The sequence below is a fragment of the Elgaria multicarinata genome, chromosome 17, assembly GCF_023053635.1.
Source record: "Elgaria multicarinata webbii isolate HBS135686 ecotype San Diego chromosome 17, rElgMul1.1.pri, whole genome shotgun sequence".
NCBI classification, from domain to species: Eukaryota; Metazoa; Chordata; class Lepidosauria; order Squamata; family Anguidae; genus Elgaria; species Elgaria multicarinata.
Window position 1 is genome coordinate 1,468,229 of NC_086187.1, and position 27,670 is coordinate 1,495,898.

General features: G+C 42.9%; 2 protein-coding genes across 2 annotated transcripts in view; both read right to left on the bottom strand.

The window, feature by feature from the left end:
* Positions 1-27,670, bottom strand: part of KDM8 (lysine demethylase 8) — a 402,374-nt gene that overhangs the window by 93,697 nt on the left and 281,007 nt on the right. The gene's annotated exons all lie outside the window — the stretch shown is intronic.
* Positions 1-27,670, bottom strand: part of PDPK1 (3-phosphoinositide dependent protein kinase 1) — a 52,167-nt gene that overhangs the window by 9,077 nt on the left and 15,420 nt on the right. Inside the window, exons 2-8 of the mRNA XM_063143122.1 lie at positions 23,257-23,511; positions 23,044-23,086; positions 22,672-22,809; positions 22,222-22,366; positions 19,130-19,227; positions 11,070-11,145; positions 8,462-8,530 (exon numbers count right to left, since the gene is read on the bottom strand). Coding sequence (XP_062999192.1) covers positions 8,462-8,530; positions 11,070-11,145; positions 19,130-19,227; positions 22,222-22,366; positions 22,672-22,809; positions 23,044-23,086; positions 23,257-23,511 — 824 coding nt within the window. The remainder of the gene's footprint in view (positions 1-8,461; positions 8,531-11,069; positions 11,146-19,129; positions 19,228-22,221; positions 22,367-22,671; positions 22,810-23,043; positions 23,087-23,256; positions 23,512-27,670) is intronic.

Consider the following 27,670-nt stretch of genomic DNA (forward strand, 5'->3'; position numbering starts at 1 on the left):
AGCTATCCCACCCAATTTTGTGTCATCTGCAGATTTTATAAGCATTCTCCCCCCCCCCTTTGTTCCAAGTCACTGATAAAAATCTTGGAAGAATATAAGGCCCAGGATCGAGCCTTGTGGCACCCGACTCAATACCTCCCTCTCCAGTTTAAGGAACGACTGACGAGCACTCTGAGTACGGTTCTCCAGCCAAGTGTAGATCCACCTAGTAGTAGTGCCCCCCAGCCCACACTTAATTAGCTTATTAATTGGAATATTATGGAGCACTTTGTCAAATGTCTTCCTCAAATCAAGATACGTTATGTCCACAGCATTTCCATGATGAACCTTGGAAGTTACCCAATCGAAAAATGAACTAAGATTAGTCTGGCAGGACTTGTTCTTGACAAATCCATGCTGGTTATTAGTGATCACTGCATTACTGTCAAAGTGCCTACAGACTGAGCACTTTATAATCTGCTATAGTATCTTTCCAGATACTGACGTCAGACAGACTGGTCTATAATCCCCCCAAATCTTGTTTTTTTGCCCTTTTTAAAAATAGGGATAACATTTGCCCTTCTCAGCTACTTCACCTGTTCTCATAGAGAATAGCTAGAGGTTCCAAAAGTCCATCCGCTAGCTCCTTCAACTCTCTTGGATGCAATTCATTTGGACATGGGGACTTGAATTCACCTAAGGTGTTTAAATATTCTCTGGCAATCTGAAGCCGTAGACCTACCCCGTCAGCCTGTTTGTCACATAGGCCTGATGGAACACAGATCCTCTTCTGGGAGAAAACTGAACCAAAGTAGAAGTTGAGTAGTCCCACCTTTTCGTCATCACCTGTCAGCATTTTGCCTTCCTCATTGAGCAGCTAATCTACCATTACTTTTGTCCTCCTTTGATTCTGATTTTATTAAATACTCTAAGGACAATGGCATAAATTCCTCAGAGCTTACTTGATGCATCTTTCTAGATGAATAGGCCTGAGGATCTTAAATGTCAGCATACCTATGGATAAATTGGGTGAATTTAAATTATCTCCTCCTGTGGGAAACAAGTGTAACATTATATATTAGTGTCTGAAACATTCTTCTACTTATTATTTAGGTATTGTTGACTGTACAGATAGAGATCATCTTTCACTGTTTTCTTTTTTCCACATTGCTAGGAAGTGAGAACACACTTAAATCTCAAGTTCTTATTAAGGATATTTCCTCAATTAACAGAACTGGAATTATTGCAGACTTGTTGAAGAGAGCCTTTGAATTATCACCTAATTCATTTATTATCAGATGTTGGGAATATCTATACAGCCTATATGTGTGTTTTTAAAAAACAAACAAAAAACAAAACCAAGTTGGCTGAATTTATTATACTGGGCATAAAGCAGACTGGTTTTAGATTTGGTCGGTTTGTTCTTGACCATTGCATGGTGTTATCGCACCTAGTTGTAAAGTAATCTCAGCCTGGTCAGAAACTTTTTGTTGCCTTTATATGTCTTAGAGCAGCTTTTGATCTTATCCTTACAAACTTGTTAAGAAAGAAGTTGAGAATTTTTTCAAATGATGAAGCAACCTTTTCTGATTAACCAACTACAATCACCCACATCTCTACAGCTTAGATGTGGCCCAAATGAAGTATTAACTATGGCTATCTCCTCTATTTTAGGTGTGAGACAAGGAACTCACTTCATTTAATCTATTTCTGAATGACCTGAATGGCTCCTTTATTAAAACTAATTTATCCTCATGCCCCCAAACTAGCTGCCACACAGATATCATTGCTGCTGATTGTCACAATCAAGGCTGGGACTATACTGTTGCCTTTATAGGTTTGCCCATTTTTGTGACATTAATCTTAAATCTTTTCAAAACATAGAAAAGTATATAGGGCTCACAATGAAATCCAATTGAACAAGTATATTATTTGGTATCTATTTTCATTAGAAAGATCTTTGAAGCCACCTCCCTACAGAAAGTGGAGGAAGGAACTATTGGATTGGCAATCCTTGACTTGATATTGACCAATAGGGATGACTTAGTGGATAAAGTGGCAGTTATGGGAACTCTGGGGGAAAGTGACCATGTCATACTTGAATTCTTGATTATGAAGGAGACAAAAGTTGAGTGTAGCCATACACGTACTCTGGATTTTAGGAAAGCTGATTTTAATAAACTCAGAACTATGATAAGTAAAGTCCCATGGCAAGTGAGCCTAATGAGAAAAGGAGTGCAGGATGGCTGGGAGTATTTAAAAAAGGAAATTTTAAAGGCACAATTACAAACAATTGCAACAAGGAGAAAAGATAGAAGACAACAGAGGAAACCAATGTGGCTCCACAAAAAGCTTAGAGATGACCTGAAAACAAAAAAGGATACATATAGACAGTGGAAGGAAGGCCAGGCTACAAAAGAAGAGTACAGACAGGTGGCACAGAAGTGCCGAAATGGCGTCAGGAAGGCTAAAGCTGTGAATGAGCTGAGATTAGCGGGGGATGTTAAAGCAATAAAAAGGCTTTCTTTAGATACGTGAGTAGTAAAAGACAGAGGAAAGAAATGGTGGTACAACTGCTTAATGAGGATGGCAAATTGATAACAGATGACAAAGAAAAGGCTGAAGTGCTCAATTCCTACTTTGCCTCAGTCTTCTCCCAAAAGCGGGTCTATGACCCCCCTGGAAAAAGTGAAGCAGAAGTTGAGGGGGCAGGATAGCAGTTTGAGATTGATAAACAAATGGTCAAAGAACACCTAATTTCCTTGAATGAGTTCAAATCTCCAGGACCCGACGGACTGCATCCAAGAGTAATGAAGGAGCTAGCGGAAGAACTCTCAGAACCTTTGTCTATTATCTTTGCAAAATCATGGAAGACGGGTGAGGTGCCGGACGACTGGAGGAGGGCTAACGTTGTCCCTATCTTCAAAAAGGGCAAAAAGAAGGAACCTGGGAACTATAGACCAGTCAGTCTGACTTCCATCCCTGGGAAAGTTCTGGAGCAGATTATAAAGAAGTCAATCTGTAAACACCTTGAAATCAATGTAGTGATTACTAGAAGCCAACATGGATTTGTTAGGAACAAATCCTGTCAGACTAATTTGATCTCATTTTTTGATCGGGTAACCTCCCTTGTGGACTGTGGGAATGCTGTGGACGTCATATATCTTGACTTCAGCAAAGCTTTTGACAAAGTGCCCCATGATATTCTGATTAACAAACTAGCTAAAAGTGGACTAGATTAGGTGGATTCACAGTTGGCTACAGAATCGGACTCAAAGAGTAATTATCAATGGAACCTTCTCAAACTGGGGAGAGGCAACGAGTGGGGTATCACAGGGCTCAGACCTGGGCCCAGGGCTCTTCAACATTTTTATTAATGATTTGGATGAGGAGGTGCAGGGAACGCTTATCAAATTTGCAGATGCCACAAAATTGGGTGGGATAGCTAATACCCTGGAAGAGAGAAACAAACTTCAAAGTGATCTTGGGGGATACTTGACTCAGCAATACTACAAACGAGAAGGATCTTGGAATTGTTGTAGATCGCAAGCTCAATATGAGCCAACAGTGCGATATGGCTGCAAGAAAGGCAAATGCTATTTTGGGCTGCAATAATAGAAGTATAGCTTCCAAATCACGTGAGGTACTGGTTCCTCTCTATTCAGCCCGGGTTAGGCCTCATCTAGAGTATTGCGTCCAGTTCTGGGCTCCACAATTCAAGAAGGAAGCAGACAAGCTGGAGTGTGTTCAGAGGAGGGCAACCAGGATGATCAGGGGTCTGGAAACAAAGCCCTATGAAGAGAGACTGAAAGAACTGGGCATGTGTAGCCTGGAGAAGAGAAGATTGAGGGGAGACATGATAGCACTCTTCAAATACTTAAAAGGTTGTCACACAGAGGAGGGCCAGGATCTTTTTTCGATCCTCCCAGAGTGCAGGACACGGAATAATGGGCTCAAGTTAAAGGAAGCCAGATTCCGGCTGGACATCAGGAAAAACTTCCTGACTGTTAGAGCAGTGCGACGGTGGAATCAGTTACCTAGGGAGGTTGTGAGCAATCCCACACTAGAGGCATTCAAGAGGCAGCTGGACAACCATCTGTCAGGGATACTTTAGGGCGGATTCCTGCATTGAGCAGGGGGTTGGACTCAATGGCCTTGTAGGCCCCTTCCAACTCTGTTATTCTATGATTCTATGATCTCCTGCACTCTTGTTGGCAACTCTCCAAAGATTCGGTTTTTCAAAGGATGTTCAATTAATATGTATGGCTAATCTTCACTGATGTACATGCTGTTTAAAATTATTTATTTGCTTTATGGAAATTAAGAAATGGTCAGCATAAAGGGATTTTCAGTGCCCCTTTAACAGCTAAAACACTGATATTACAACACTGGTAATACATGATAAATACATCTCCTATAATGCAATGAACTGTGGAACAATGTTTCAATATTTGAATATACTTTCAAACGGATACTTATTTGGATATTTAGTACGCTTTTGTTGAAGCCTCATGAACTCCTCTCCCCGTTAAGTAGGATTTCATGGCAGGACAACCTATAGTTGTTCTGAGTTAATTGAAATCCACTTTCCTGAATCTAATGGTACATGTTTGGCTACACTCAGCTTTAGTTTTCATTAAAATAACAGAATCATAGAATAGTTGAGTTGGAAGGGGCCTATAAGGCCATTGAGTTCAACCCTCTGCTCAATGTAGAAATCCACCATAAAGCATAAGAACATAAGAAGTGCCCTGATGCTGGATCAGACGAAGGTTCCATCTAGTCCAGCACTCTGTTCACACAGGGGCCAACCAGCCATTGGCCAAGAATGAACTAGCAGGACATGGTGCAACAGCACCCTCCCACCCATGATCCCCAGCAATTGGTGCACACAGGCTTACTGCCTCGAATACTGGAGATAGCACCCAACCATCAGGGCTAGTAGCTATTGATAGCTTTTGCCTCTGGGAATTTAACCAACACCCTTTTAAAGCCATCCAAACTGGTGGCCATCACTACCATCCTGCGGTAGTGAGTTCCATAATTTAATTATGCACTGTGTGAAGAAGTCCTTCCTTTTATTTGTCCTGGATCTCCCACCAATCAGCTTCATGGGAGAGGGAGAAAAATGTCTCCCTATCCACATTCTCCATACCATGTACACCTCTATCACGTCTCCCCTTAGCCACCATTTTTCAAAGCTAAACAATCCCAGTTGATGTAACCTTCCCTCATAGGGGAGATGCTCCAGCCCCGTAATCATTTTTGTTGCCATTTTCTGCCCTTTTTCCAGCTCTATAATATATATATTTTAGGTGTGGTGACCAGAACTGTACACAGTATTGTAAGTGTGGTCGCACCATAGATTTGTATAAGGGCAGTATGATGCTGGCCGGTTTATTTATTTATTAAATTTATGTACTGCCCCATAGCCAAAGCTCTCTGGGCAGTTTACAAAAGAACTCAAATATTAAATTTTCAATTCCTTTAATGCCTAATATGGAGTTTGCCTTCTTTACAGCGGCTGCACACTGGGTGGACATTTTCATCGAGCTCTTCCACCACAATCCCAAGATCTCTTTCTTGTTCGGTCACCGCCAGCTCGGATCCCATTAGGTTATACTTGAAGTTGGGTTTTTTTGCCCCAATGTGTAACACCTTACACTTGCTAACATTGAACTGCATCTGCCATTTGGATGCCCAGCTTGGAGAGATCCCTTTGGAGCTCTTCACAATCCCTTTGGGTTTTAACAACCTTAAATAATTTGGTGTCATCAGCAAACTTGGCCACTTCACTGCTCACTCCTAATTCCAGATCATTTATGAATAAGTTGAAAAGGATTGGTCCCAATACCGATCACTGTGGAATCCCGCTATTTACTTCCCTCCATCGGGAGAATTGACCATTAATTCCTACTCTCTGCTTTCGGTTCTTTAACCAGTTACTTATCCATAAGAGGACCTCTCCCCTTATTCCATGACTACTAAGTTTATTCAGGAGTCTTTGGTGGGGGACTTTATCAAAAGCCTTTTGGAAGTCCAATTAAACAATGTCCATTGGATCACCCTTGTCTACATGTTTGTTGACACTCTCAAAGAATTCTAGCAGATTAGTAAGACAGGACTTGCCTTTGTGGAAGCCATGTTGATTCTTCTTCAGCACGACCTGCGCTTCTATATGTATACTAATTTTGTCTTTAATAATGCTTTCAACCAATTTATCTGGAACAGATGTCAAGCTAACCAGCCTGTAATTTACTGGATCCCCCCGGATCACTTTTTGAAAATTGGTGTTATTAGAATGTATACTTTAAAACATTTTTTACATCTCTTATTGTTTGCTTGCATCTCCTTTGTGCTAGCTTTTATTTTCCTCACTTGGCCATGACTTCAGTTTTTTTGAAGGAAGGCCTCTTTTCTAGGCACTGTTGGTTAGCCATGCTGGTGACCTCTTGGACTTGGTGCTACCTTTCCTAACCTGTGGAATACATTTTAGTTGAGCTTCTATTAGTTGAACTTCCTTTGTGCTTTTGAGTAAGCTCCATGCATTTTCCAAGGATTTAACCCTCTTGGTTCCCCCTGGTGGATGGCTATCCAGCTGCCTCTTGAAGGCCTCTAGTGTGGGAGAGCCCACAACCTCCCTAGGTCATTGGTTCCATTCTCATACTGCTCTAACAGTCAGGAATTTTTCCTGATCTCCATTCAGAATGTGGCTTCCTGTAACTTCCTTGTCCTGCACTCTGGGATGATTGAGAAGAGATCCTCTGTGTGACAACCTTTCAAGTATTTGAAGACTGCTATCATGTCTCCCCTCAATCTTCCCTTCTCCAGGCTAAACATGCCCACTTATTTCGGTCTCTCCTCATAGGGCTTTGTTTCCAGACCCCGATCATCTTTGTTGCCCTCTTCTGAACACGCTCCAGCTTGTTTGCATCCTTTTTGAAGAGTGGTGCCCAGAACTGGATGCAATACTCAAGATGAGGCCTAACCAGGGCTGAATTGAGGGGAAGCAGTACATCACACTATTTGTTTATTTATTTATTACATTTTTATACCTCCCAATAGCCGAAGCTCTCTGGGCGGTTCACAGCATTTGCTTTTTTTGCAGCCACATCACTGTTGGTTCATATTCAGCTTGTGATCTAGAACAATTCCAAGATCCTTCTTGTTTGTAGTATAGCTAAGCCAAGTATCCCCCATCTCGTAACTGTGCATTTGGTAACTTTTTCCTAAATGCAGAACTTGGCATTTATCCTTATTAAATTTCATTCTGTTGTTTTCAGCCCAGTGCTTCAGCCTATCAAATTTCAATTTGAAGTCTGCTTCTGTCTTCCAGGGTATTAGCTATCCCACCCAATTCTGTGTCATCTGCAAATCAGATAAGCATTCCTTGTACCTTCTCAACTAAGTCATTAATGTTGAAGCACACTGAGCCCCTCATTCTTTCCTCCCCCCTCTGAAGGAGAAAGTTGTCCTTAAGAGAAGGCAGGAATTTCCTGTAGAGACCATGCTTGGCTGAGTTTGCCCCCTACCATATGTAAGGGAAACTGAAGTCTGCCATTGCTACTACTACATATTTCCCTGATGTATCTGCAATTTGCTTTTAGAAAGCATCATTCACATCTACTCCTTGGTTGAGTGGTTGATAGTAGACTCCAATCACAGCATAATTTGTATTTCTTCCCCCATTTATTTTAACCCATGTGCTTTCAACAGGGCCACCATATTCAATCTTTTGAATGATTGTGCATGTGTGTAGATTTCTAACATATTGTTGAACTCCTCCCCACTTTCTGTGGCTTCTTTTCTTTTTGAACAAGAAAAGAAGCCACTGCCATGTTCCACTCATAGGAGTCATCCCACCAAGCCTCTATTCAAGAGTTCAAACTCATCCTGTTTATTTCCCATATTCTGGGCATTAGTATAAAGTCATCAAAATCCTGTTTATCTGGCCCCACTAGAGGTTCTTTGCCAGTTAAAATGCTATACAAACATGAGGCACCAAAGAAACAGAATAGTACCCTCTTAACCATGCTTTACATTGAGTTGGGAACCTTCCCCCCACCCATCCCCATGCCCTGGTTGTCATTTCTTCAGGGTAAAGCAGACAGGGTTGGCATACCAGCAGTGTGTAGGGCTAAAGCATGCATGCATCTACATCTCTTCCCCTCTCGGGAATGGCAATTGAGCAGCATGACCACAGAGAACAGCAGCCACAGCATCTTTAGGTGCTGGAGGTGCCACTCTCCATGGTCAGCTTTGCACGTTTGCCTGCTTCCTGCTCAGCATCCCTCCTCAGCATTACTGTCTCTATCAAGGGAATGAGACAAAGGAAAGCCAACCATGGAGTGTCATCAGGTGGCTTCAGGGGACTGGAGACCTCAAGGTTCCCTCCACCCTACTCTGTATCATGCAATTGACTGACTTACTAACTGTTCACAACAGTAAATAACTAGAAACTTGGTTTACTGCAAAGTCTTACCCGGCTCTGAATGGTGGTAATCCTGCTACGAGCTGATATACGATACAGCCAAGAGCCCACAGATCAGAACTTCGTCATCAAGCAGGCAAAAGGAAGAGACAAAGCACAACAGTTAGCATGATATAAGTCCCCTTTTGGCATATCCAACATCAACCTCAGCTAGTGCTGGCACCAGCAACAAAAGCCACATGCAGAGAATGGTGCATTTCAGCAGAGCTGCAAACTTTTAAAGAGTGTCAGACTCCAATGCACTTGTCATGCCTGGCAAAGCACTCTCAAGGAAGGCGAGGGGCAATTATGGCTTCCAGAGGATCAAAGAGAGAAGCTGCTGTTGCACATGCTTCCTGAACCAGATTCACCTCTTTTCGCATCACGCAAGGCTTCCAAAAGAAGAATGAAAACAGCACAGACCCTAACAAAGCCAGAAAATCCCAAGATATTATTTAAAAAACAGAGAGCTATGCAATTGCAGTTTGTGCCATTTTGAAATTAGTGAGATGCAGTGACCTTTCAATTTTCGTTAGCGTATAGGCCAACTAAATTAGTAAGAGACCAAAACAAATGTTTAGCTGTAATATTCATATTTTATTTTTATCTGGCTATTTACTTTGTGTTTTGAACTTTTATATTATTGATGCTTTATTGATTACTGAAAGCCACTTGGGAGAGAATTTTAACCTTAGAGACACCCGATAAAATTATTATTATTTTTTTTAAAAAGAAAAGTAACAGGACCAACCTTCAGGGGATATATATGCCCATGCTTATACTCTCTTGCCTGGGCACAACTTAAGGTCCTGCTGGTATTCAACAAGAAAAGCCCGACTCCAATAAGTTCTCAATGACCCTGTTCAGATGACATGCTGAGCCATGGTGGTTAAGCATTTTGAGCTCTACATGATGGCTTAGCATGTCCTGTAAACCACTCCTAACCATGGTGGCTACATAGCCACAGATTAAACACGCTCACTAACCATTTGCTGCGAAGGCGTTAGGGGCCTAACCATGGCTTAGCGTGTTGTCTGAACAGACCCAATATTTCAGATAAGCTAAAGGAGAAAAAAAATCCCAAGCACTGTTTGCACTTAGAATCATAGAATAGCAGAGTTGGAAGGGGCCTACAAGGCCATCGAGTCCAACCCCCTGCTCAATGCAGGAATCCACCCTAAAGCATCCCTGACAGATGCTTATCCAGTTGCCTCTTGAAGGTGGGAGAGCCCACAACCTCCCTAGGTAACTGATTCCATTGTCGCACTGCTCTAACAGTCAGGAATTTTTTCCTGATGTCCAGCTGGAATCTGGCTTCCTTTAACTTGAGTCCATTATTCCGTGTCCTGCACTCTGGGAGGATCGAGAAGAGATCCTGGCCCTCCTCTGTGTGACAACCTTTTAAGTATTTGAAGATTGCTATCATGTCTCCCCTCCATCTTCTCTTCTCCAGGCTAAACATGCCCAGTTCTTTCAGGCTTTCTTCATAGGGCTTTGTTTCCAGACCCCTGATCATCCTGGTTGCCCTCCTCTGAACACGCTCCAGCTTGTCTGTGTCCTTCTTGAATTGTGGAGCCCAGAACTGGACGCAATACTCTAGATGAGGCCTAACCCGGGCCGAATAGAGAGGAACCTCACGTGATTTGGAAGCTATACTTCTATTAATGCAGCCCAAAATACCATTTGCCTTTCTTGCAGCCATATCGCAATGTTGGCTCATATTCAGCTTGCGATCTACAACAATTCCAAGATCCTTCTCGTTTGTAGTATTGCTGAGCCTAGTATCCCCCATCTTGTAACTGTGCCTTTGGTTTCTATTTCCTAAATGTAGAACTTGGCATTTATCCCTATTAAATTTCATCCTGTTGTTTTCAGCCCAGCACTCCAGCCTATCAAGATCACTTTGAAGTTTGTTTCTGTCTTCCAAGGTATTAGCTATCCCACCCAATTTTGTGGCATCTGCAAATTTGATCAGCTTTCCCTGCACCTCCTCATCCAAATCATTAATAAAAATGTTGAAGAGCACTGGGCCCAGGACTGAGCCCTGCGGTACCCCACTCGTTGCCTCTCCCCAGTTTGAGAAGGTTCCATTGATAAGTACTCTTTGAGTCCGATTCTGTAGCCAACTGTGAATCCACCGAATAGTTGTTCCATCTAGCCCATTTTTAGCTAGTTTGTTAATCAGAATGTCATGTGGTACTTTGTCAAAAGCTTTGCTGAAGTCAAGATATATGACATCCACAGCGTTCCCACGGTCCACAAGGGAGGTTACCTTATCAAAAAATGAGATCAAATTTGTATGACAGGACTTGTTCTTGACAAATCCATGTTGGCTTCTAGTGATCATTATTATTATTATTATTATTTATTTATATAGCACCATCAATGTACATGGTGCTGTACAGATTACACAGTAAATAGCAAGACCCTGCCGCATAGGCTTACAATTCGCATTGATTTCAAGGTGTTTACTTGTGGGACAAACAGTAGTTAAAACATTTCAGTGGAGTTCACGCAGAATGGAAGCTCTTTACTGATGTCCTACCCATCCTTAAAGAGCTCTGATCCATCTGACTTAAAGAACTGCATAATTCTCTGCAAAGCAACATACATGTCTCACCTTTTGCAGGCAGACTTCTCTGTTAATAGCTCTGGAGATACATACTGTGCTGTTCCAACAAAGGAGTTCGCCCGTGCTGAAAGAAGGAATTAAGAGTCAACTAAGCCTTTGGGGTCATTGAAAATATGGTTTCAATGTTTTCATGTGTCTGTTTTTTTAAAAAAAGTACACTGCTTTTCATTCCACAATTCCATCAGCTTTTATTAGCCATTTTTGCAGACATCAGATGTGCAAGTACTCCTTCCCCAATTGAAAGCGAGATTTAAAATTTCCAGAAAAAAAATGTAACTCCAGAAATTTCAAGAAATTTTTTGAAGCCATGGGAAAAAAAGCTTTTCCCCCCAGAAAAAAATGGCAATTTGGGGGGGGGGGGGAATTGGAAAATAAGCAATATTTATTTTTAAGCATTCTTTCCAGATCCAAAGTCACTTTGTTGCTTTAAGACAGCCTTCCTCAACTTGGTGCCCTCACATATTGAGAAAATGCAGGTTGCTTACCTGTAGCTGTAGTTCTTCGAGTGGTCACCTACGCATTTACACATATGGGCTCTGCACCTACGCAGTGCCAACTTCAGGAAACTTCGATAGCGGAGGAACGCTTTGTTGGCAGGAACCCTCCCCCACCACCGTGCTGCGCATGTGTCAGCCAGTTCCTGCCTGTTCCCTCAGTTCCTTGAGACTGCAAGTGAGCCTTGAAACCGAGAGAAAGACATCCACTTGATGCCAACACCAATACCAACACTGACACCGAGTGGGAACGTGTGTGTGAAAATGCAGAGATGACTGCTCGAAGAACTACAGTTACAAGAAAGCAACCTGCATTTCTTCTTTGTGGTGTCTGTGCATCACACATATGGGTGATTAATAAGCTGTACTTACTGGTGGATGGATATTGTCTTACTGTAGAACTGATAGGACAGCTCTCCCAAAAGCAGCAACGATCTCACTTGGACATCAAGCTCATAGTGTCTTACAAATGTAGAGGGTCTAGACCATGCAGCTGCCCTATATAAGTCAGATAGTGGTACACCCCTGCCAAAAGCTGTAGACTCCTCTTGCAGAATGTGCCCAAACTTGCAGTGGCTGTGTCAACCCTGCCAATTCATAGGCCAACTTACTGATCTGTACCAACCAGGACGCTAGTCTTTGAGAGGACACTGGTTGGCTTTTACAAGGTCCTTGGTAACAAACAAAAAGTTGTGTGGACCAAAAATATGAAGTCTGAGCTTTATAAAACGCTAGTGCCCTCTGTACATCGAGCGCATGTAATTTTCCCACCAGCTCTGATGTGGGCGAAGTGAAGAAAGTAGGCAGTGAGATATACTGATTTATATAAAAATCTGATAGCACCTTCAGTAAGAAGGTTAGATCTGGCCAAAGATCTACCCTCTCCTTATGAAATAAGAGATAAGGAGGGTCTACTCATAAAGCACAAATTTCACTGGCACGTCTGGAGGATTTGATGTGACTTTCCAAGTTAGCAAACTTAAGTCTGTTGTGGCTAATGGCGCAAACACCTTGTTTAAAAGAGCATTCAACATCACTGATAATCTCTATTGTGGAACAAGAGGACGGGCTGGTGGGGCCAGATTCCTCAAACCCCTCAAAAATTGTCGAACTAATGGGCAAGAGAATAATGAATGACCTTGGTCTTTGGCCCTTGAAGCAAAGATTAGGCCAAGCACACCCTAATTGATGGATTTTAGGAAAGCTGATTTTAATAAACTCAGAACTATAATAAGTAAGGTCCCGTGGCAAGGGAGCCTAATGAGAAAAGGAGTACAGGATGGGTGGGGGTATTTAAAAAAGGAAATTTTAAAGGCACAGTTACAAACAATTCCAACAAGGAGAAAAGATAGAAGACAACAGAGGAAACCAATGTGGCTCCACAAAAAGCTTAGAGATGACCTGAAAACAAAAAGGGATACATATAGGAAGTGGAAGGAAGGCCAAGCTATAACAGAAGAATACAGACAAGTGGCGCAGAAGTGCCGAAATGGCGTCAGGAAGGCTAAAGCTCAGAATGAGCTGAGATTAGCGAGGGATGCTAAAAGCAATAAAAAGGCTTTCTTCAGATACGTGAGTAGTAAAAGACAGAGGAAAGAAATGGTGGTTCAACTGCTTAATGAGGATGGCAAATTGATAACAGACGACAAAGAAAAGGCTGAAGTGCTCAATTCCTACTTTGCCTCGGTCTTCTCCAAAAAGCGGGTCTATGACCCCCCCTGGAAAAAGTGAAGCAGAAGTTGAGGGGGCAGGATTGCAGTTTGAGATTGATAAACAAATGGTCAAAGAACACCTAATTTCCTTGAATGAGTTCAAATCTCCAGGGCCCGACGGACTGCATCCTAGAGTAATGAAGGAGCTAGTGGAAGAACTCTCAGAACCTTTGTCTATTATATTTGCAAAATCATGGAAGACGGGTGGGGTGCCGGACGACTGGAGGAGGGCTAACGTTGTCCCTATCTTCAAAAAGGGCAAAAAGGAGGAACCTGGGAACTACAGACCAGTCAGTCTGACATCCATCCCTGGGAAAATTCTGGAGCAGATTATAAAGAAGTAAATCTGTAAACACCTTGAAATCAAACCAATCTAGTGATTACTAGAAGCCAACATGGATTTGTCAGGAACAAATCCTGTCAGACTAATTTGATCTCATTTTTTGATAGGATAACCTCCCTTGTGGACTGTGGGAATGCTGTGGACGTCATATATCTTGACTTCAGCAAAGCTTTTGACAAAGTACCACATGACATTCTGATTAACAAACTAGCTAAAAGTGGGCTAGATGGAACAACTATTAGGTGGATTCACAGTTGGCTACAGAATCGGACTCAAAAAGTACGTATCAATAGAACCTTCTCAAACTGGGGAGAGGCAACGAGGGGGGTGCTGCAGGGCTCAGTCCTGGGCCCAGTGCTCTTCAACATTTTTATTAATGACTTGGACGAGGAGGTGCAGGAAACGCTGATCAAATCTGCAGATGACACCAAATTGGGTGGGATAGCTAATACCCGGGAAGACAGAAACAAACTTCAAAGTGATCTTGATAGGCTGGAGTGCTGGGCTGAAAACAATAAAAAGAAATTTAATAGGGATAAATGCCAAGTTCTACATTTAGGGAATAGAAACCAAATGCACAGTTACACTTGGCTCAGCAATACTACAAACGAGAAAGATCTTGGAATTGTTGTAGATCGCAAGCTGAATATGAGCCAACAGTGCGATATGGCTGCAAGAAAGGCAAATGCTATTTTGGGCTGCATTAATAGAAGTATAGCTTCCAAATCACGTGAGGTACTGGTTCCTCTCTATTCGGCCCTGGTTAGGCCTCATCTAGAGTATTGTGTCCAGTTCTGGGCTCCACAATTCAAGAAGGAAGCAGACAAGCTGGAGCGTGTTCAGAAGAGGGCAACCAGGATGATCAGGGGTCTAGAAACAAAGCCCTATGAAGAGAGACTGAAAGAACTGGGCATGTTTAGCCTGGAGAAGAGAAGATGGAGGGGAGACATGATAGCACTCTTCAAATACTTAAAAGGTTGTCACACAGAGGAGGGCCAGGATCTCTTCTCGATCCTCCCAGAGTGCAGGACAAGGAATAACGGGCTCAAGTTAAAGGAAGCCAGATTCCGGCTGGACATCAGGAAAAACATCCTGACTGTTAGAGCAGTGCGATGGTGGAATCAGTTACCTAGGGAGGTTGTGAGCGCTCCCATACTAGAGGCATTCAAGAGGCAGCTGGACAACCATCTGTCAGGGATGCTTTAGGGTGGATTCCTGCATTGAGCAGGGGGTTGGACTAGATGGCCTTGTAGGCCCCTTCCAACTCTGCTATTCTATGATTCTATGATGAGAGTCTCAGGCCTCTGTCAAATAAATGATGGAGAAACAGTAGTATGTTCTGTGTCGATGCTGACACTGTTTCAAAGTTATTATTCCACAGCAAATTTGCTAAATGCAGCCCATTTAACCTCGTACGATCTCCTGCTTCCGAGCAGCAACAAAACAAACTAGACTCCTTCTGGTAAGTCTGCCCAGTCACATATTAGTGGATTCTCCACACTGTCAGTCTCAGGATTTTTAGGTCTGGGTGCTGTATCCTGCCACAGTCCCAAGAGATGAGATTCAGCATCACAGGTAACTGTAGGTATTCCCTGTTGGAGAGGCGAAACCATGGTTGCCTGGGCCACCAAGGGGTGATGAAAATGCAACCTATGCTGTCTCCCACTATCTTCACCAGTGCTCACGGAATTAGTGGAAATGGGGGGGAAAGATAAAAGAGCCCCCTGCTCCAATGGAATTAGAAGGCATCCCCTAGGGACATTCGACCTATTCCGCCCCTCGAGCAGGACCTCCTATATACGGTATTTGCCAGTGTCACAAACAAATCAATCTCTGGATATTCCCATTTGCGCAAGAGATGACGGAGGACCAACAGTGACATCTGTCATTCGTGCAATGTTTTTTGTACACAACTGAGGGCATCCGCTAGTGTATTGTTGGTACCAGCTATGTGTAAAGCTGAGAGGGTGATCTGTCCTGGTATTGTCCAATCGAACAAGTCAATTGTTAAGGCCACTAGACTGGAGGAATGCTCAGAACCCCCGTTTGTTTGTATGACAAAGGATGGTAGTGTTGTCCGTCAGAAGTTGAATGTAGCGTCCTCGGAGCTCGAATTTGAATGCCCGAAGCACTTCTCAAACTGCTAGTAGCTCCAGCCAATTTATATGATGACAACTCTCTCCTGGGCCCCAAGTCGCTTGAATCTGAAGGGAACCACAATGAGCCCCCTATCCCCTTAGTGAGGCATCGGTTATCAAGAATTCATGCAGGTGGAGGAGTGGAGAATGGTGCTCCTTGAGACCAATTGGTTGGGTCCATCCACCACTGCAGTGACTGGGAAATCCCATCTGGGACATCCATGAAAAGATTGTGAGGGTTGGCACCGGGAGGGTACGCTTGTAAAAACCAGTTCTGTAATGGTCTCATTTGAAGATGAGCCCAGAGCACTATGGACACAGTCACAGTGATGGGACCGGGAAGGGTTTATATAGTGTAAGCATTGGTATGACGGTGTATGTACAACCGCCAAGCCAGCATAACCAGCGCATCCTGTCAATCCCAAGGTAGGCATGCATGAGATTTGACAGAATCCAGGACTGCCAAATGCATGAAGAAGGTTGAGCACAGTCTGGATGGACAGGTTCAACGATGCTTCGGTCATTCCCACCAACAGGCAGTCATCTAAATAAGAGTATACTTCCACTCCTATTAAGCTAAGAAACGTGCCCACCACCGCCATACGTTTTGTAAAAACTCTTGGTGCCATTGGCAATCCAAACGGGAGGACCTGGAATTGAAACCTCTCACTCCTGATAGCAAAGCATAAAAAATGATGGAACGCACTATGAAAATATGTGTCCTTTAAATCCAAGGCCACGACCCAATACCCTACGGTATTGCCATTCGTCAATGACATGAGAACAATGGCATGGTAAGGACCATTGTGCGCCACGATCCCACTCCCTCACTGGAGATCTAGATTGGCTTCTGTAATAGGCATCTCGCCCTTCAGGTTGTCTGCCACTTTGCAGGGAGAACACCAAGTCCGGAGATCAGCTTCTGTAGTGTCGATGTTCCTCCTGTAACAACTGATCATGGTCCCAAGGGGATATTCTTCCTCAATCACAAGAACCTACTATCGACAGCAAGGGGTCTCAGATCTCACCCTCCAATGCCGTAGAGATTGGCATGATCACCGGTGTCGGTAATGGATCATCAACGACCACTGGAATTGGTGAATTTAGCAGTGGTGGTGGAATAGAAATCATAACTGTCATGGTTGACTGAGGTTTCTTAGGGTGCTTATCTTTCTTAAGTTGGTTGATGGAATGTTTAGAATTTTTAGCTGTCTTTGAAATCTTTTTAGCAGTTGCTATAGCAAGAGAGCATCCTGTTATTGGTGGGTTTGGTGCAGAAGAGAGGTCCTTAGAAGCCATAGCCCCATTGAAACCGTACCATGATCTCCCCGAGAATCCACCGCTTCCAAGCTTTTCTCCAAAACTCAGCCTTGGGACTATCAGTGCGGTGTTTCCTAGTCTGCTTGGTAAATGAAAGGGAGAGAGATCAGGTCTTGGTGATGTGAGACTCTCCCAAGCAGAATAAACATAGAGAGTGGCGATCTGTTGGGAGAAGCTTACTCCCACACCATGAACATTTGCGGAAGGGAGACTTTAGGGCCACATGCCCACCGAAGGAAAAGAAATTTAGGCACAATGGCGAAGCCCCAAAAAGTAAAAAAATCCAACAAGGCTTTTTTAAAAAAAATAGTTTTAGAAGGAGAGGATAAACAACACTACAGGAAGAAATATATGTTCAACTCTGCTACGTTGTTCTGAAAAATTCCCAAAAAATACAGACAAAGTTCCAGTTGAGGAGACTCACTTGGAGGTTGAAAGAGAACTGAAGGGATGAGTAGGAACCGGCTGACGTGTGTACAGTACAGTGGAGGGGGAGGGTTCCTGCCCAAAAAGCATTCTTCAACTATCGAAGTTTCTCGAAGTTGGCACTACACAGGCACAGAACCCATATGTGTGAATGTACAGAGACCACAAAGAAGAATTGAGCATCTTGGAGCTTCCGAAAACGTCTATCGGTAAAACATACAGACTGGGTTTGGATGCCACAACAGTTGATTAACTAGTCCATGGTAGACTCAATAGTCCACTGTTGACTATTGTGTCATCTGCCAGGGAAAAACAATGCCATGGTTCGTTATTTCCCTGAAATAACCAACGATGTGCAGAGTTGATTATCTGCACATCCATTGAGTATTGTGTCGTGTGGCAGGCCCATTGATTATTTCCCATGCCTACAGAGTTGCAAGACAAGAGCAGCAGAAACCCCTACCGCTCTTGCCCAGTGGGGCTCCATAGGCATGGGAAATAATCCTGTCCCAGGAAGTGCTTGGGAAGCTGCCAATCGTGCCATCCCTCTTTGTTGCTATGGCCCCACCAAAATGAGTCGGTGGAGTGGAGCAATCTCCTCTCCTGAGAGGAGAGGAGATTGCTCCGCCGCTTGTTGCTGCGGTGACGGCCATGGCGAAAGACACACTGTGTCCATCGCCATAGCGAGGAGGCGCACTGCACCTCTCCCTCCCCCCACTCCTGGAATGGCAACGCCCCAATATGGAAAGTGGGAACCAGCACCATATTCGGAGGTGTATGTGAAGGCTGGAGAGACAAATAGTCAGCCCCGTGTCACTAGGAGTGGGCTATGCCCACAGGGATTACTATTGTGTCACCCGAACATGCTTACATTGGAGCAATAATTTTAATGAGAAATAGAAAAAATAACTACACTAAGAATCTCAGCGAAGTTTACAAAAATATTTTCCCTACTGCATTTTTATTTATTTACAATATTTGTATACCACTCCACTGGAGTGGGGCACATAGAAATAAAACAGTAAAAAGAACATTAGAAATAACAAATTAAAATTGTTCAATTTAAAGAAAGGAGCAATAAAATCTTACATTGCTAGTCTTTCTATAAAAGTCTTATTACATAGTTTTTATAAATCACTCGGTAGGGAGTAAAGGCTTGATAACAATTATATAAACAATATATAAACACCATTCTAAAAGAAATATTTAATAATTCAAAACTATTCAATTTTTCCAATTATTTAGAAAAAAGCAAAATCAGTCCTTGGGGAAAAAATAAGGGAAAATGCCCCCCGTCCCCAGGCGTTTACATCTCTAAATCCAAAGTACAGCTCCTATTTTGACCCATCTATACTCCTTCCAGGCCTCATTCTACCCAGCCTGGCTGATTTGGGCTGCCCCATTTTAGTAAACCCCACAGTCTAGAAAAGTCTTCCATGGTACTGTACTGGATGTCATCTCCAGCAGTTGAGTATAATGCTTTTGCCTTTACTCAGTTAGGATTTAAAAGACAGTTGACAAATGCAAGTGAGATTTATCTGATACTGTAACCAACTTGAAATAATTTGACACTGCACAAAGCTAATCATTCACAAAATGAAATATGAAATTGCACCTTGTTTGGTATCTGCAGACAATACTTTTGCTGTTCCAAAGTCTGTAATCTGAATATGCATATCTCCATTTAGCAAGATGTTCTCTGGCTTAAGGTCCCTGTAAAAGGTACAGTTAATATAGACCAGGCCTGCACAACATAAATTATTATTATTATTATTATTATTATTATTATTATTATTATTATTATTATTATATTTATTTGTATCCCGCCTTTTGCCCAATGCTGGGCCTCAAGGCAGCCTTACAAAGTTTAAAATATACATGGGGGGGGGGGAGGGAAACAAAACCATAAACAATTAAAAAATACACAACAAAATTATAAAACATTAACATAGATGGAGGGCTGGATTATTCTCCAAAGGCCTGCTTGAACAAAAAAGTTTTAGCCTGCTTCCGAAAGCCCATCAAGGAGGGAGCCAGCCTAGCTTCCCCAGGAAGAGAGTTCCAGAGCACCGGAGCAGCCAGCGAGAAGGCCCTCTGCCATGTTCCCACCAAGCGTGCCTGTGAAGAAGGTGGGACTAAAAGAAGGGCCTCTCCAGAAGATCTCAAAGCACGGGCAGGCTCATAAGGGAGAATACGATCTTTCAAATAACCTGGACCCGAACCATATAGAGCTTTATAGGTCATAACCAGCACTTTGAATTGTGCCCGGAAACAGACTGGAAGCCAGTGGAGCTGTTTTAACAGGGGAGTTGTCTGCTGGAAAGTCTGTGGAACAGATGCATCGCACCCTCCCGTTTATGCTCCACTGGAAAACTCCACATTATCACTATAGTGCCTCTGGAAGGTTGGCGGAGGGCCTGCTTCAGAGTGACAGCAGCATTTTAGGCAATGAAAATGCATTAGCTTTAGGGACAGTGAATGAGATACAGTGAAAGAATGTTGAGAGAGTTAGACTGAGTGAGGGTGAGTGAAGAAAATTAGAATCTGTGAAAAGGAAGGAATTAGTAATTAATGTTTAATTACTAATCTGTTTAATTTGTTTTTATAATAATCCCCATGTACATTGAAAATTATTGCCTCTGACTCTTCTGGCAAGTATGAAGTAAATTTCTGCCAGTTCTTCTACCTCTCAGTCCTTTCCCTCTTTCTTATGTCACACTCGCCGTTGGGGAGCCACTAAGCTTGGTCTTTCCAGAAACTGGAGCAATACTAATGTGGGGGAAAGCTGCAGTATGGGCTCCTCCCAATTTCCTTGCACTTCTTGTGTTATTCGAGTGGCGTGGGAAGGAGTTGTGCTGCGCACCTAGCCTCACATCAGAAATGGGAATGTGAGAATGGCTGAATTGCTCTGTCTGCATTGCATCTCTTCTTCTTGGATTCAGAGGCAAAGAATTCCAGCCACACTGTGCATCTGAGACTCCCTTGCTATGGGAATTGCTGGGAGACTGAAAACCTTTTGTGCTGCTATGCACAGGGAGGACACACAAAAGGAACAGAGCAAAAGATGTCTGAAGGAAGAAAAGGAGAACTTAGAAGGAGGAAAATAGAAAGAAGGTAACAGAGGAGAGCGCTCTAAGGAAAGGGAGAAAAAGGCAGAGAGCATGCTGTGGAGTAAAGAGAGTGGGAGAATTAACAGTGGACGTTGAGAGGGACCTGTGGTGGGCACAAAGAGAAAGAGGGAATTCACAGGGAATGGATTAAGAGATAAAACTGTTAATATTAAAAGTGGGAACTGAGAACACTTTTTTTGCTAGAATGTAGTGCAGTGGGCCTCTCATTTTACTCGAATTGTGAACTTTATGCAATCTCAAATGATAATCTAGTGTAGTTCAGGCCAACACTATACAAACTCCGTTTTCCCAGCTGTCACTCACGCAGTCCAAAACACCAACAATATATGCATATAGGTGGGCAAAAAAATGAAAGCCAGATCTTGCTGGGGATTTTTCCTGTTCTGTCTTCTGCTGTGGGAAAACACATGAGGGGGAAGAGGAAATAAATACACTCTGCTGGCACACCAACAAGATGGCACTCTTCCTCCTGCAGAAAGCAAGAGCAAAGGTGGAAAAGACAAGCCCCACTATTTTTGATCCACTCTGCTAAGAACATAAGAAGTGTCATGCTGGCATGCAGTGGCCAACCAGCTGTTGACCAGGGACCAACGAAGCAGGACATGGTGCAACAGCACCCTCCCACCCATGTTCCCCTGGAACTGGTGATATTTGAGGTAGCACACAACCATCAGTGCTAGTAGCCATCAACAGCCTTCTCCTTCAGGAATTTATCCAACTCCCTTTTGAAAGTCATCCATATTGGTAGCCATCACTACATCTTGTGGTAGTGAGTTCCATAATTTAACTATGTGCTGTGTGAAGTACTTCCTTTTATTTGTCCTGAATCTCCCACCAATCAGCTTCAAGGGATGACCTCAGCTTCTCGTATTTTGAGAGGGAGAAAAATGTCTCCCTATCCTCATTCTCTACACCATGCATAATTTTGTACACCTCTAGCATGTCTCGCCTTAGCCTCCTTTTTCCCAAGCTAAACAAACCCAGTTGTAGTAACCTTTGCTCATAGGGGAGATGCTCCAGCCCTGAAATAATTTTAGTTGCCCTTTTCTGCACTTTTTCCAGCTCTATAATATCCCTTTTTAGGTGTGGTGACCAGAACTGTACACAATATTCTGTGTGGTCACACGATAGAAATGCTAGTTGCATTTGTACTCCAGGACAGCCAATGCTCTTGTGCCAAAGGGAATTTGACTTGTGTAGCCAATGTTCAGGTTAAGTGTGACCAACAAACAGAGGCAAAGAAGCCAATGCACATTTACAGTCTTTTACAAGATGATTGAGAACTTAGGCCCGCACTTTAACAAAACCCACCTCAAAAGTGCTGATTACAAAACTAAAATATCACAAGTTCTAGTGAAGAACGGGGATATGTGCAACTTTGCATCAGAGGAGGAGGTTAGCAATTCTCAGTGCTCACCATAATGAAAACCTCAAAACTGCGCGTAAGGGCTTCTGGTGATCTTTCCCAAGCACTGCTTGCTGGAGAACCTTTTGAGCTTTGAGTCACCTGAAATCCATTAGGGGACCAGCAAATGGTTACTGACAGAAATAAATTAATTCCAATTCATTACATTACCTGTGAATAATTCCCTTTCCATGCAAGTACTCTAATGCAGCCACAATTTCAGCAGTATAAAACCTCGTGCAAGTCTCATCAAATGAGCCAATCTTGCGGATGTATTTTAGAAGCTCTCCATTTTTGGCATAGCTAAGGCCAAAATCTGAATACTAAAGTTAAGAATTATTTCTACATGGTGTAGCACAAACACACATTTGGAATAATGCTAAAGGGATGGCTATGCTGTTGAAATGCAACAGCACTCTGCATCTAACCACAGATGAATAAAAGTTAGCTAAGACACCAATAGCATTTACAAGATCCAGCATTTTGCAAACTTATGCCATAATTACGAATTTCAATGATTATGAATATTAATTGTTAGCACATTAAAGAGCAACTCTGGTTTTGCCCACATTTCTTATTCCAGCAAGTGTTAGAATGAAACATTTTCACCCAAAAGGATACAGAGCTTTTCATCATCCTGAAACGTGAAGTAGAGTTTGACAAAGAAAGGGTGATCCAGACGGGACATGACGTCTCTCTCTCTGGTCACATAGGGAACTTTGTTCTCCTTTATGATGTGACGCTTTTCGAGAATTTTAACTTTTAAAAGGACAAATAAGTTAAAACATACTTGGAAGTTAACCAAAGAAGTTGCAAACCTGCCTGCTTGGCCAAGAAGCTGCCTAGAGTTCAGACATGTTCAGCAGCTTCCCAGCAGTTCTAAACTCACACTTCCTTTGGAAGTTCTAAACCCACACTTCCTTTGGAAGTTGTCAGGAGGACAACAGGAGATCTATCTAAAATCCACACCCTAACAAACGAAGTGTTACTCACCGGCATATTCTCTGGAGGTAGTCAATTCTCTGGCCAAGACGACCTGTTTAAGGGGAAGGTTACATTTTGAGCATGACAGCCACTAAGCTCCATCAAAGGGCTTTATCCTACTCAGAGACTAACATCCTCTCAACCCCGAAGAAAGCACACACACAGGCCACTTGATGGGCTTACAACATTCTCAGAAACTAGGCAGTTGCTGCAGATACTCACGGTTGAGAAAGATCCTTCACCCAGAATCTTCCCAAACTTAAAGTCCTCAGGACGTTTCTTTCGAGGTTGTGCAGGTTGCTGCAAAGAGTTTGCATTTGCCCTTGACTCAGCTGTGGTGCTCTCCATGTTCAGTCCCTGCCTGCTGCCACACGTGGAAGCAACAAGTGGAGGACTGGAATCCGCCTGGTTCCTCACCATGGATGGAGATGGACAGGAACATAAAACCACGCTGGACTGGATTGGAACGGCATCATACTGCAAGGAAAAGGAAATGTGCACAGTAATGCAGCTTTCAATGAGTCTCTAACTCGCCCCTGTGCAAGACTGGAATACTGTCATTTGCATGTAAGCCATATTGCACCCGCCTATGCTGTCTACGCAGCATAAACACAAATGGCAGATCACACAATTTCTCACATCTGGCTGACAAGGGCTTGAATCAGGGTTCCGCTGATTGCTCCACACCAAATTTTAGAACGTGTAAAACTGGGAGCTACAATTAAATGTTGCCATATGTGCTCCCTTTTCACAGGATTGCTTCTGTTCAGGCACCCTCAGCACTCAGCCCCATTTTATTTCTTTTATTTTCTTCTCCAAGAGACACTCAACGTTCTGCAATTACTTAGAATGCCAAGTTTGCATTGAGTTTTTGGGGGCAGGGTGGGGAAAATACCTGGTTTCTTTAAAAAAAAATTAAACTTCCGCTAACCTCTGGCTTCTCCCAATGCCTTCATCTTCTTTCTCAGCAGCCCCATTTTGGCTCCATTCCTGTTAGCATTCACCATTTGCATTTACAAGAACTTTTCCGCATCCTCAGCAGTTGACTAAATCTTAGTGTGCTATGCAGGACTGTGTCCAAGACACTGAGTTGCTATCCCCAACTGGAGCACATGGAAAGATATAAGTGGAACACTGCAAGGCCAGAAAATGTATGGCTCAGATACAGCTCAGTGGTGGGTCAAACTCAGCAATAGAGAATGGGAAGCATCAAAATCCAGCTGCCAGTTCTACTCTCACTTCGTATTCAAGTGTTGACTTGGGCCACAGCTAGACCTAAGGTTTATCCTGGGATCATCCAGGGTTCGCCCCTGCCTGAGCACTGGATCCCCTGTGTGACACCTAGATGAACAGGTTTGAACCCTGGACGATCCAGGGATAAACCTTAGGTCTAGCTGTGGCCAAGGTGTCACCAGACATGGAATTGTCAAATGTGCCACAGGGAAGTAAAGTGGAAAACTTGCAGGACAACTATCCTTCGCCATGAATTCAATGACTAATCTAGTAGTTTGGCTCAGATTGCTCTACCTCTATGAAGCAGGCCAGTTAAATTAAAAGAGGATAAAGACTCAGAACAGTTGGCAGGGAGAGCACTCACACAGTTTAGAGTCATACCTACAAACTATATAAAAATCAGCTGCAAATGCATTACATATGGATAATGAGAGAGAAAAGGGAATAGTCAAAGAGCATGCAAGAGGCAAGATTTCCTTTTTCAACTGTGGAAGTCTTGTACACATTAGGGGGTGAAAACAAATACCACAAAGAAATGTACATTTACAATAAAGCAAATGAACAGCTATTAAACAAACATAAAAAGCTAATTAATATTTCTCTAAGAACGTAAGAAGCATCATGCTGGATCAGACCAAAGGCCCAATTTGTTCAGGACTCTGTTCACACAGTGCTCAACCAGGGTCCAAGAAAGCAGGACACAGTGCAACAACATCCTCACACTCATGCTCCCCAGCAACTAGTGCACACAGGCTTACTGCCTTGGATACTGAAGGTAGCACATAGCCATCAGGGCTAGTAGCAGGGTGGATTTGATTTAAATCAAATGATTTAAATAAATTTAAATTTGATTTAAATCATGATTTAAATCACTACTCAGAAAGACTCGATGTAATCATGTGACTTCCCTCCCCCCGCAAAAAAGTGCACTCTTCCTCACTATATTTTACACAACTCAGAGTTACCAAAGACTCATTCTTGCTGGTATAATCTTAATATTTACAACCAGATGAAGGTTTCATTTTTAGAATAGCAACTTTTCAGATTAGTTATATCAAAAATACTGATTTGGTTATACTATTAGAAACACATCATAGATAGATAATTATGAAATTATTGCGACATGAACTATCTCCAGCTTAATAGGTTAATCATTCATATTTGGGCAACTTTTCTGCTGCACTTCTCCAGGAATTTATCCAACTCCCTTTTAAAGCCATCCAAACTGGTAGCCATTGCCACGACACAGGCTCTGAACAACAGACCTTACCACTACCACCACTTCTTATGGGGTGATACAGGCTCTGAACACCAGACCTGGCCGAGGCTACTCTCTGCTCAAGCCAAGCACCACCACTTGATACGCCTGAGGCAAGGGATAAAACCCACCTTCCTCCAAACTAAGTGGAGAAAGGGGTTTAAAATGGAGAATGGATTTTAATATATATAATAATGTGCTGTGAGTTATATCTGCTTAGGTGAATGATTGTCAGAGTGGGTGCTGAATGTGTAAACTTAAGATGATAAATGCCAAACAGACACGTGGGATTTTTGTGGTAATTTTAAAACAAAACAATCTAAAAGTTCATAAGCTTTGTTTCAAATAACAACATTTAAAAACCTTTTTGAAACCTTCCATACAATCCTGTCACTCTCACATTCGCGCTTTCCTTTTTCTCACACAATCACTCTTGAACTTTCTTTATTCTCAGTATTGATTAATATACTTCCACTACGTGCACACCACACTCTAAAGACACCACTCACTACACTGACTCTCAAATTTCCCAGAACTTAAGTACCATAAATACAGAGAGCACTACAGACTCTAAGAGTACCTAACAAGTCTCCCTGAAAGGTTCTCTCCTAAAAAGAACAAGAACAAGAACTCACAATCCCCTCAGTCATTCCCTTATATATCACTCCTCCCCCTCCCAAGACATTCTAACTCCGCCCACTCAGGCCAACGTTCTAAAAACCACAGACTTACAAACTGCAGACATATATTTGGAATTGACTTGTGGGTGTAACGCCACATATTCCCCCCCTTTTTTAAAAAACCCGAGTATGGGGCTGGTTTAATACCTGGACCTATACATAGGGTTTGGGGAAATAAAATGGTTAAACATTTATATATACAATTAATAGCAATCACAATATATATACACATACAAACCTTTTGGAACATCAACAAGTTAAATGAACCACATTTTTATTAGTCCACTTTTTGGCTCCAATTTTTAAAGTCCAGGAGCATCACAATGTCCACAACAAAGTCTCACTTTACTGGTGAACTGGACGATTCCTGGCGAGACAGTCCATCCGCGATGATGTTCTCCCGACCTGCCACATGCTGGATCTCCGCGTTGAAATCTTGGATCCGCCACGACCACCGCTGCAAAAGTTGGTTGTGGCTTTTCATGGATTGCAGCCACAACAGCGCTCGATGATCTGTTTGCAGGACAAACCACTGTCCCCACACGTATGGCTTGACTTTGTCCATAGCCCAAACAATGGCTAAACACTCTTTTTGGACCGTAGAATAGTTTCTTTCTCTGTTAACTTCCGGCTGAAATAGGCCACGGGATGGTTCACACTGTCTAAGGTCTGCAACAGTACCGCTCCTACTCCGACTTCCGAAGCGTCAGTGGCTAGAATAAACTCTTTTTCAAAGTTGGGTGCCACTAATATTGGTGCACTGCATAATGCCTGTTTGAGCAGATCAAACGACTTCTGGCATTGCTCTGTCCACACGACCTTCTCTGGTTTCTGTTTTTGGGTTAGTTTATGCAGGGGTGCAGCCATTTCTCCAAAGCCTTGGATAAATCGGCGGTAGTACCCTGCCGTTCCCAGGAAGGCACGCACTTGCTTCTTAGTAGTGGGAATGGGCCAGCCATTAATTGCCTCCACTTTGCTGATTATCGGGGCAAGGGTCCCACTCCCCACTCGATGACCTAGGTTAGTCACCTGAGGTTTCCCAAACTGGCACTTGGTAGCTTTTAAAGTAAGACCTGCTACCTCTATAGCATCCAGCACCTTCCTTAGATGGAGTAAATGGTCGGGAAGGGATTGGCTAAAAATGGCTATATCATCTATGTAAGCCAGCGAAAACTCTGACATCCCTTTTAAAACTTCATTGATTAGCCTCTGAAAGGAGGAGAGGCTATTTTTTAGCCCAAAAGGGAGTACTACAAATTCAAACAAGCCTTCTGAGGTGATGAAAGCTGTTTTCTCCCGAGATCCCTCTTCTAGACCCATCTGCCAAAAGCCTTTGCACAGGTCTAGGGTGGATATGACCTGTGCAGAACTTAATTGGTCTAGAAGGGTGTCCATTCTTGGCATGGGGTAGGGATCAAGGGTAGTAATTTTATTTATTTTCTAAAGTCAATACAAAACCTAATAG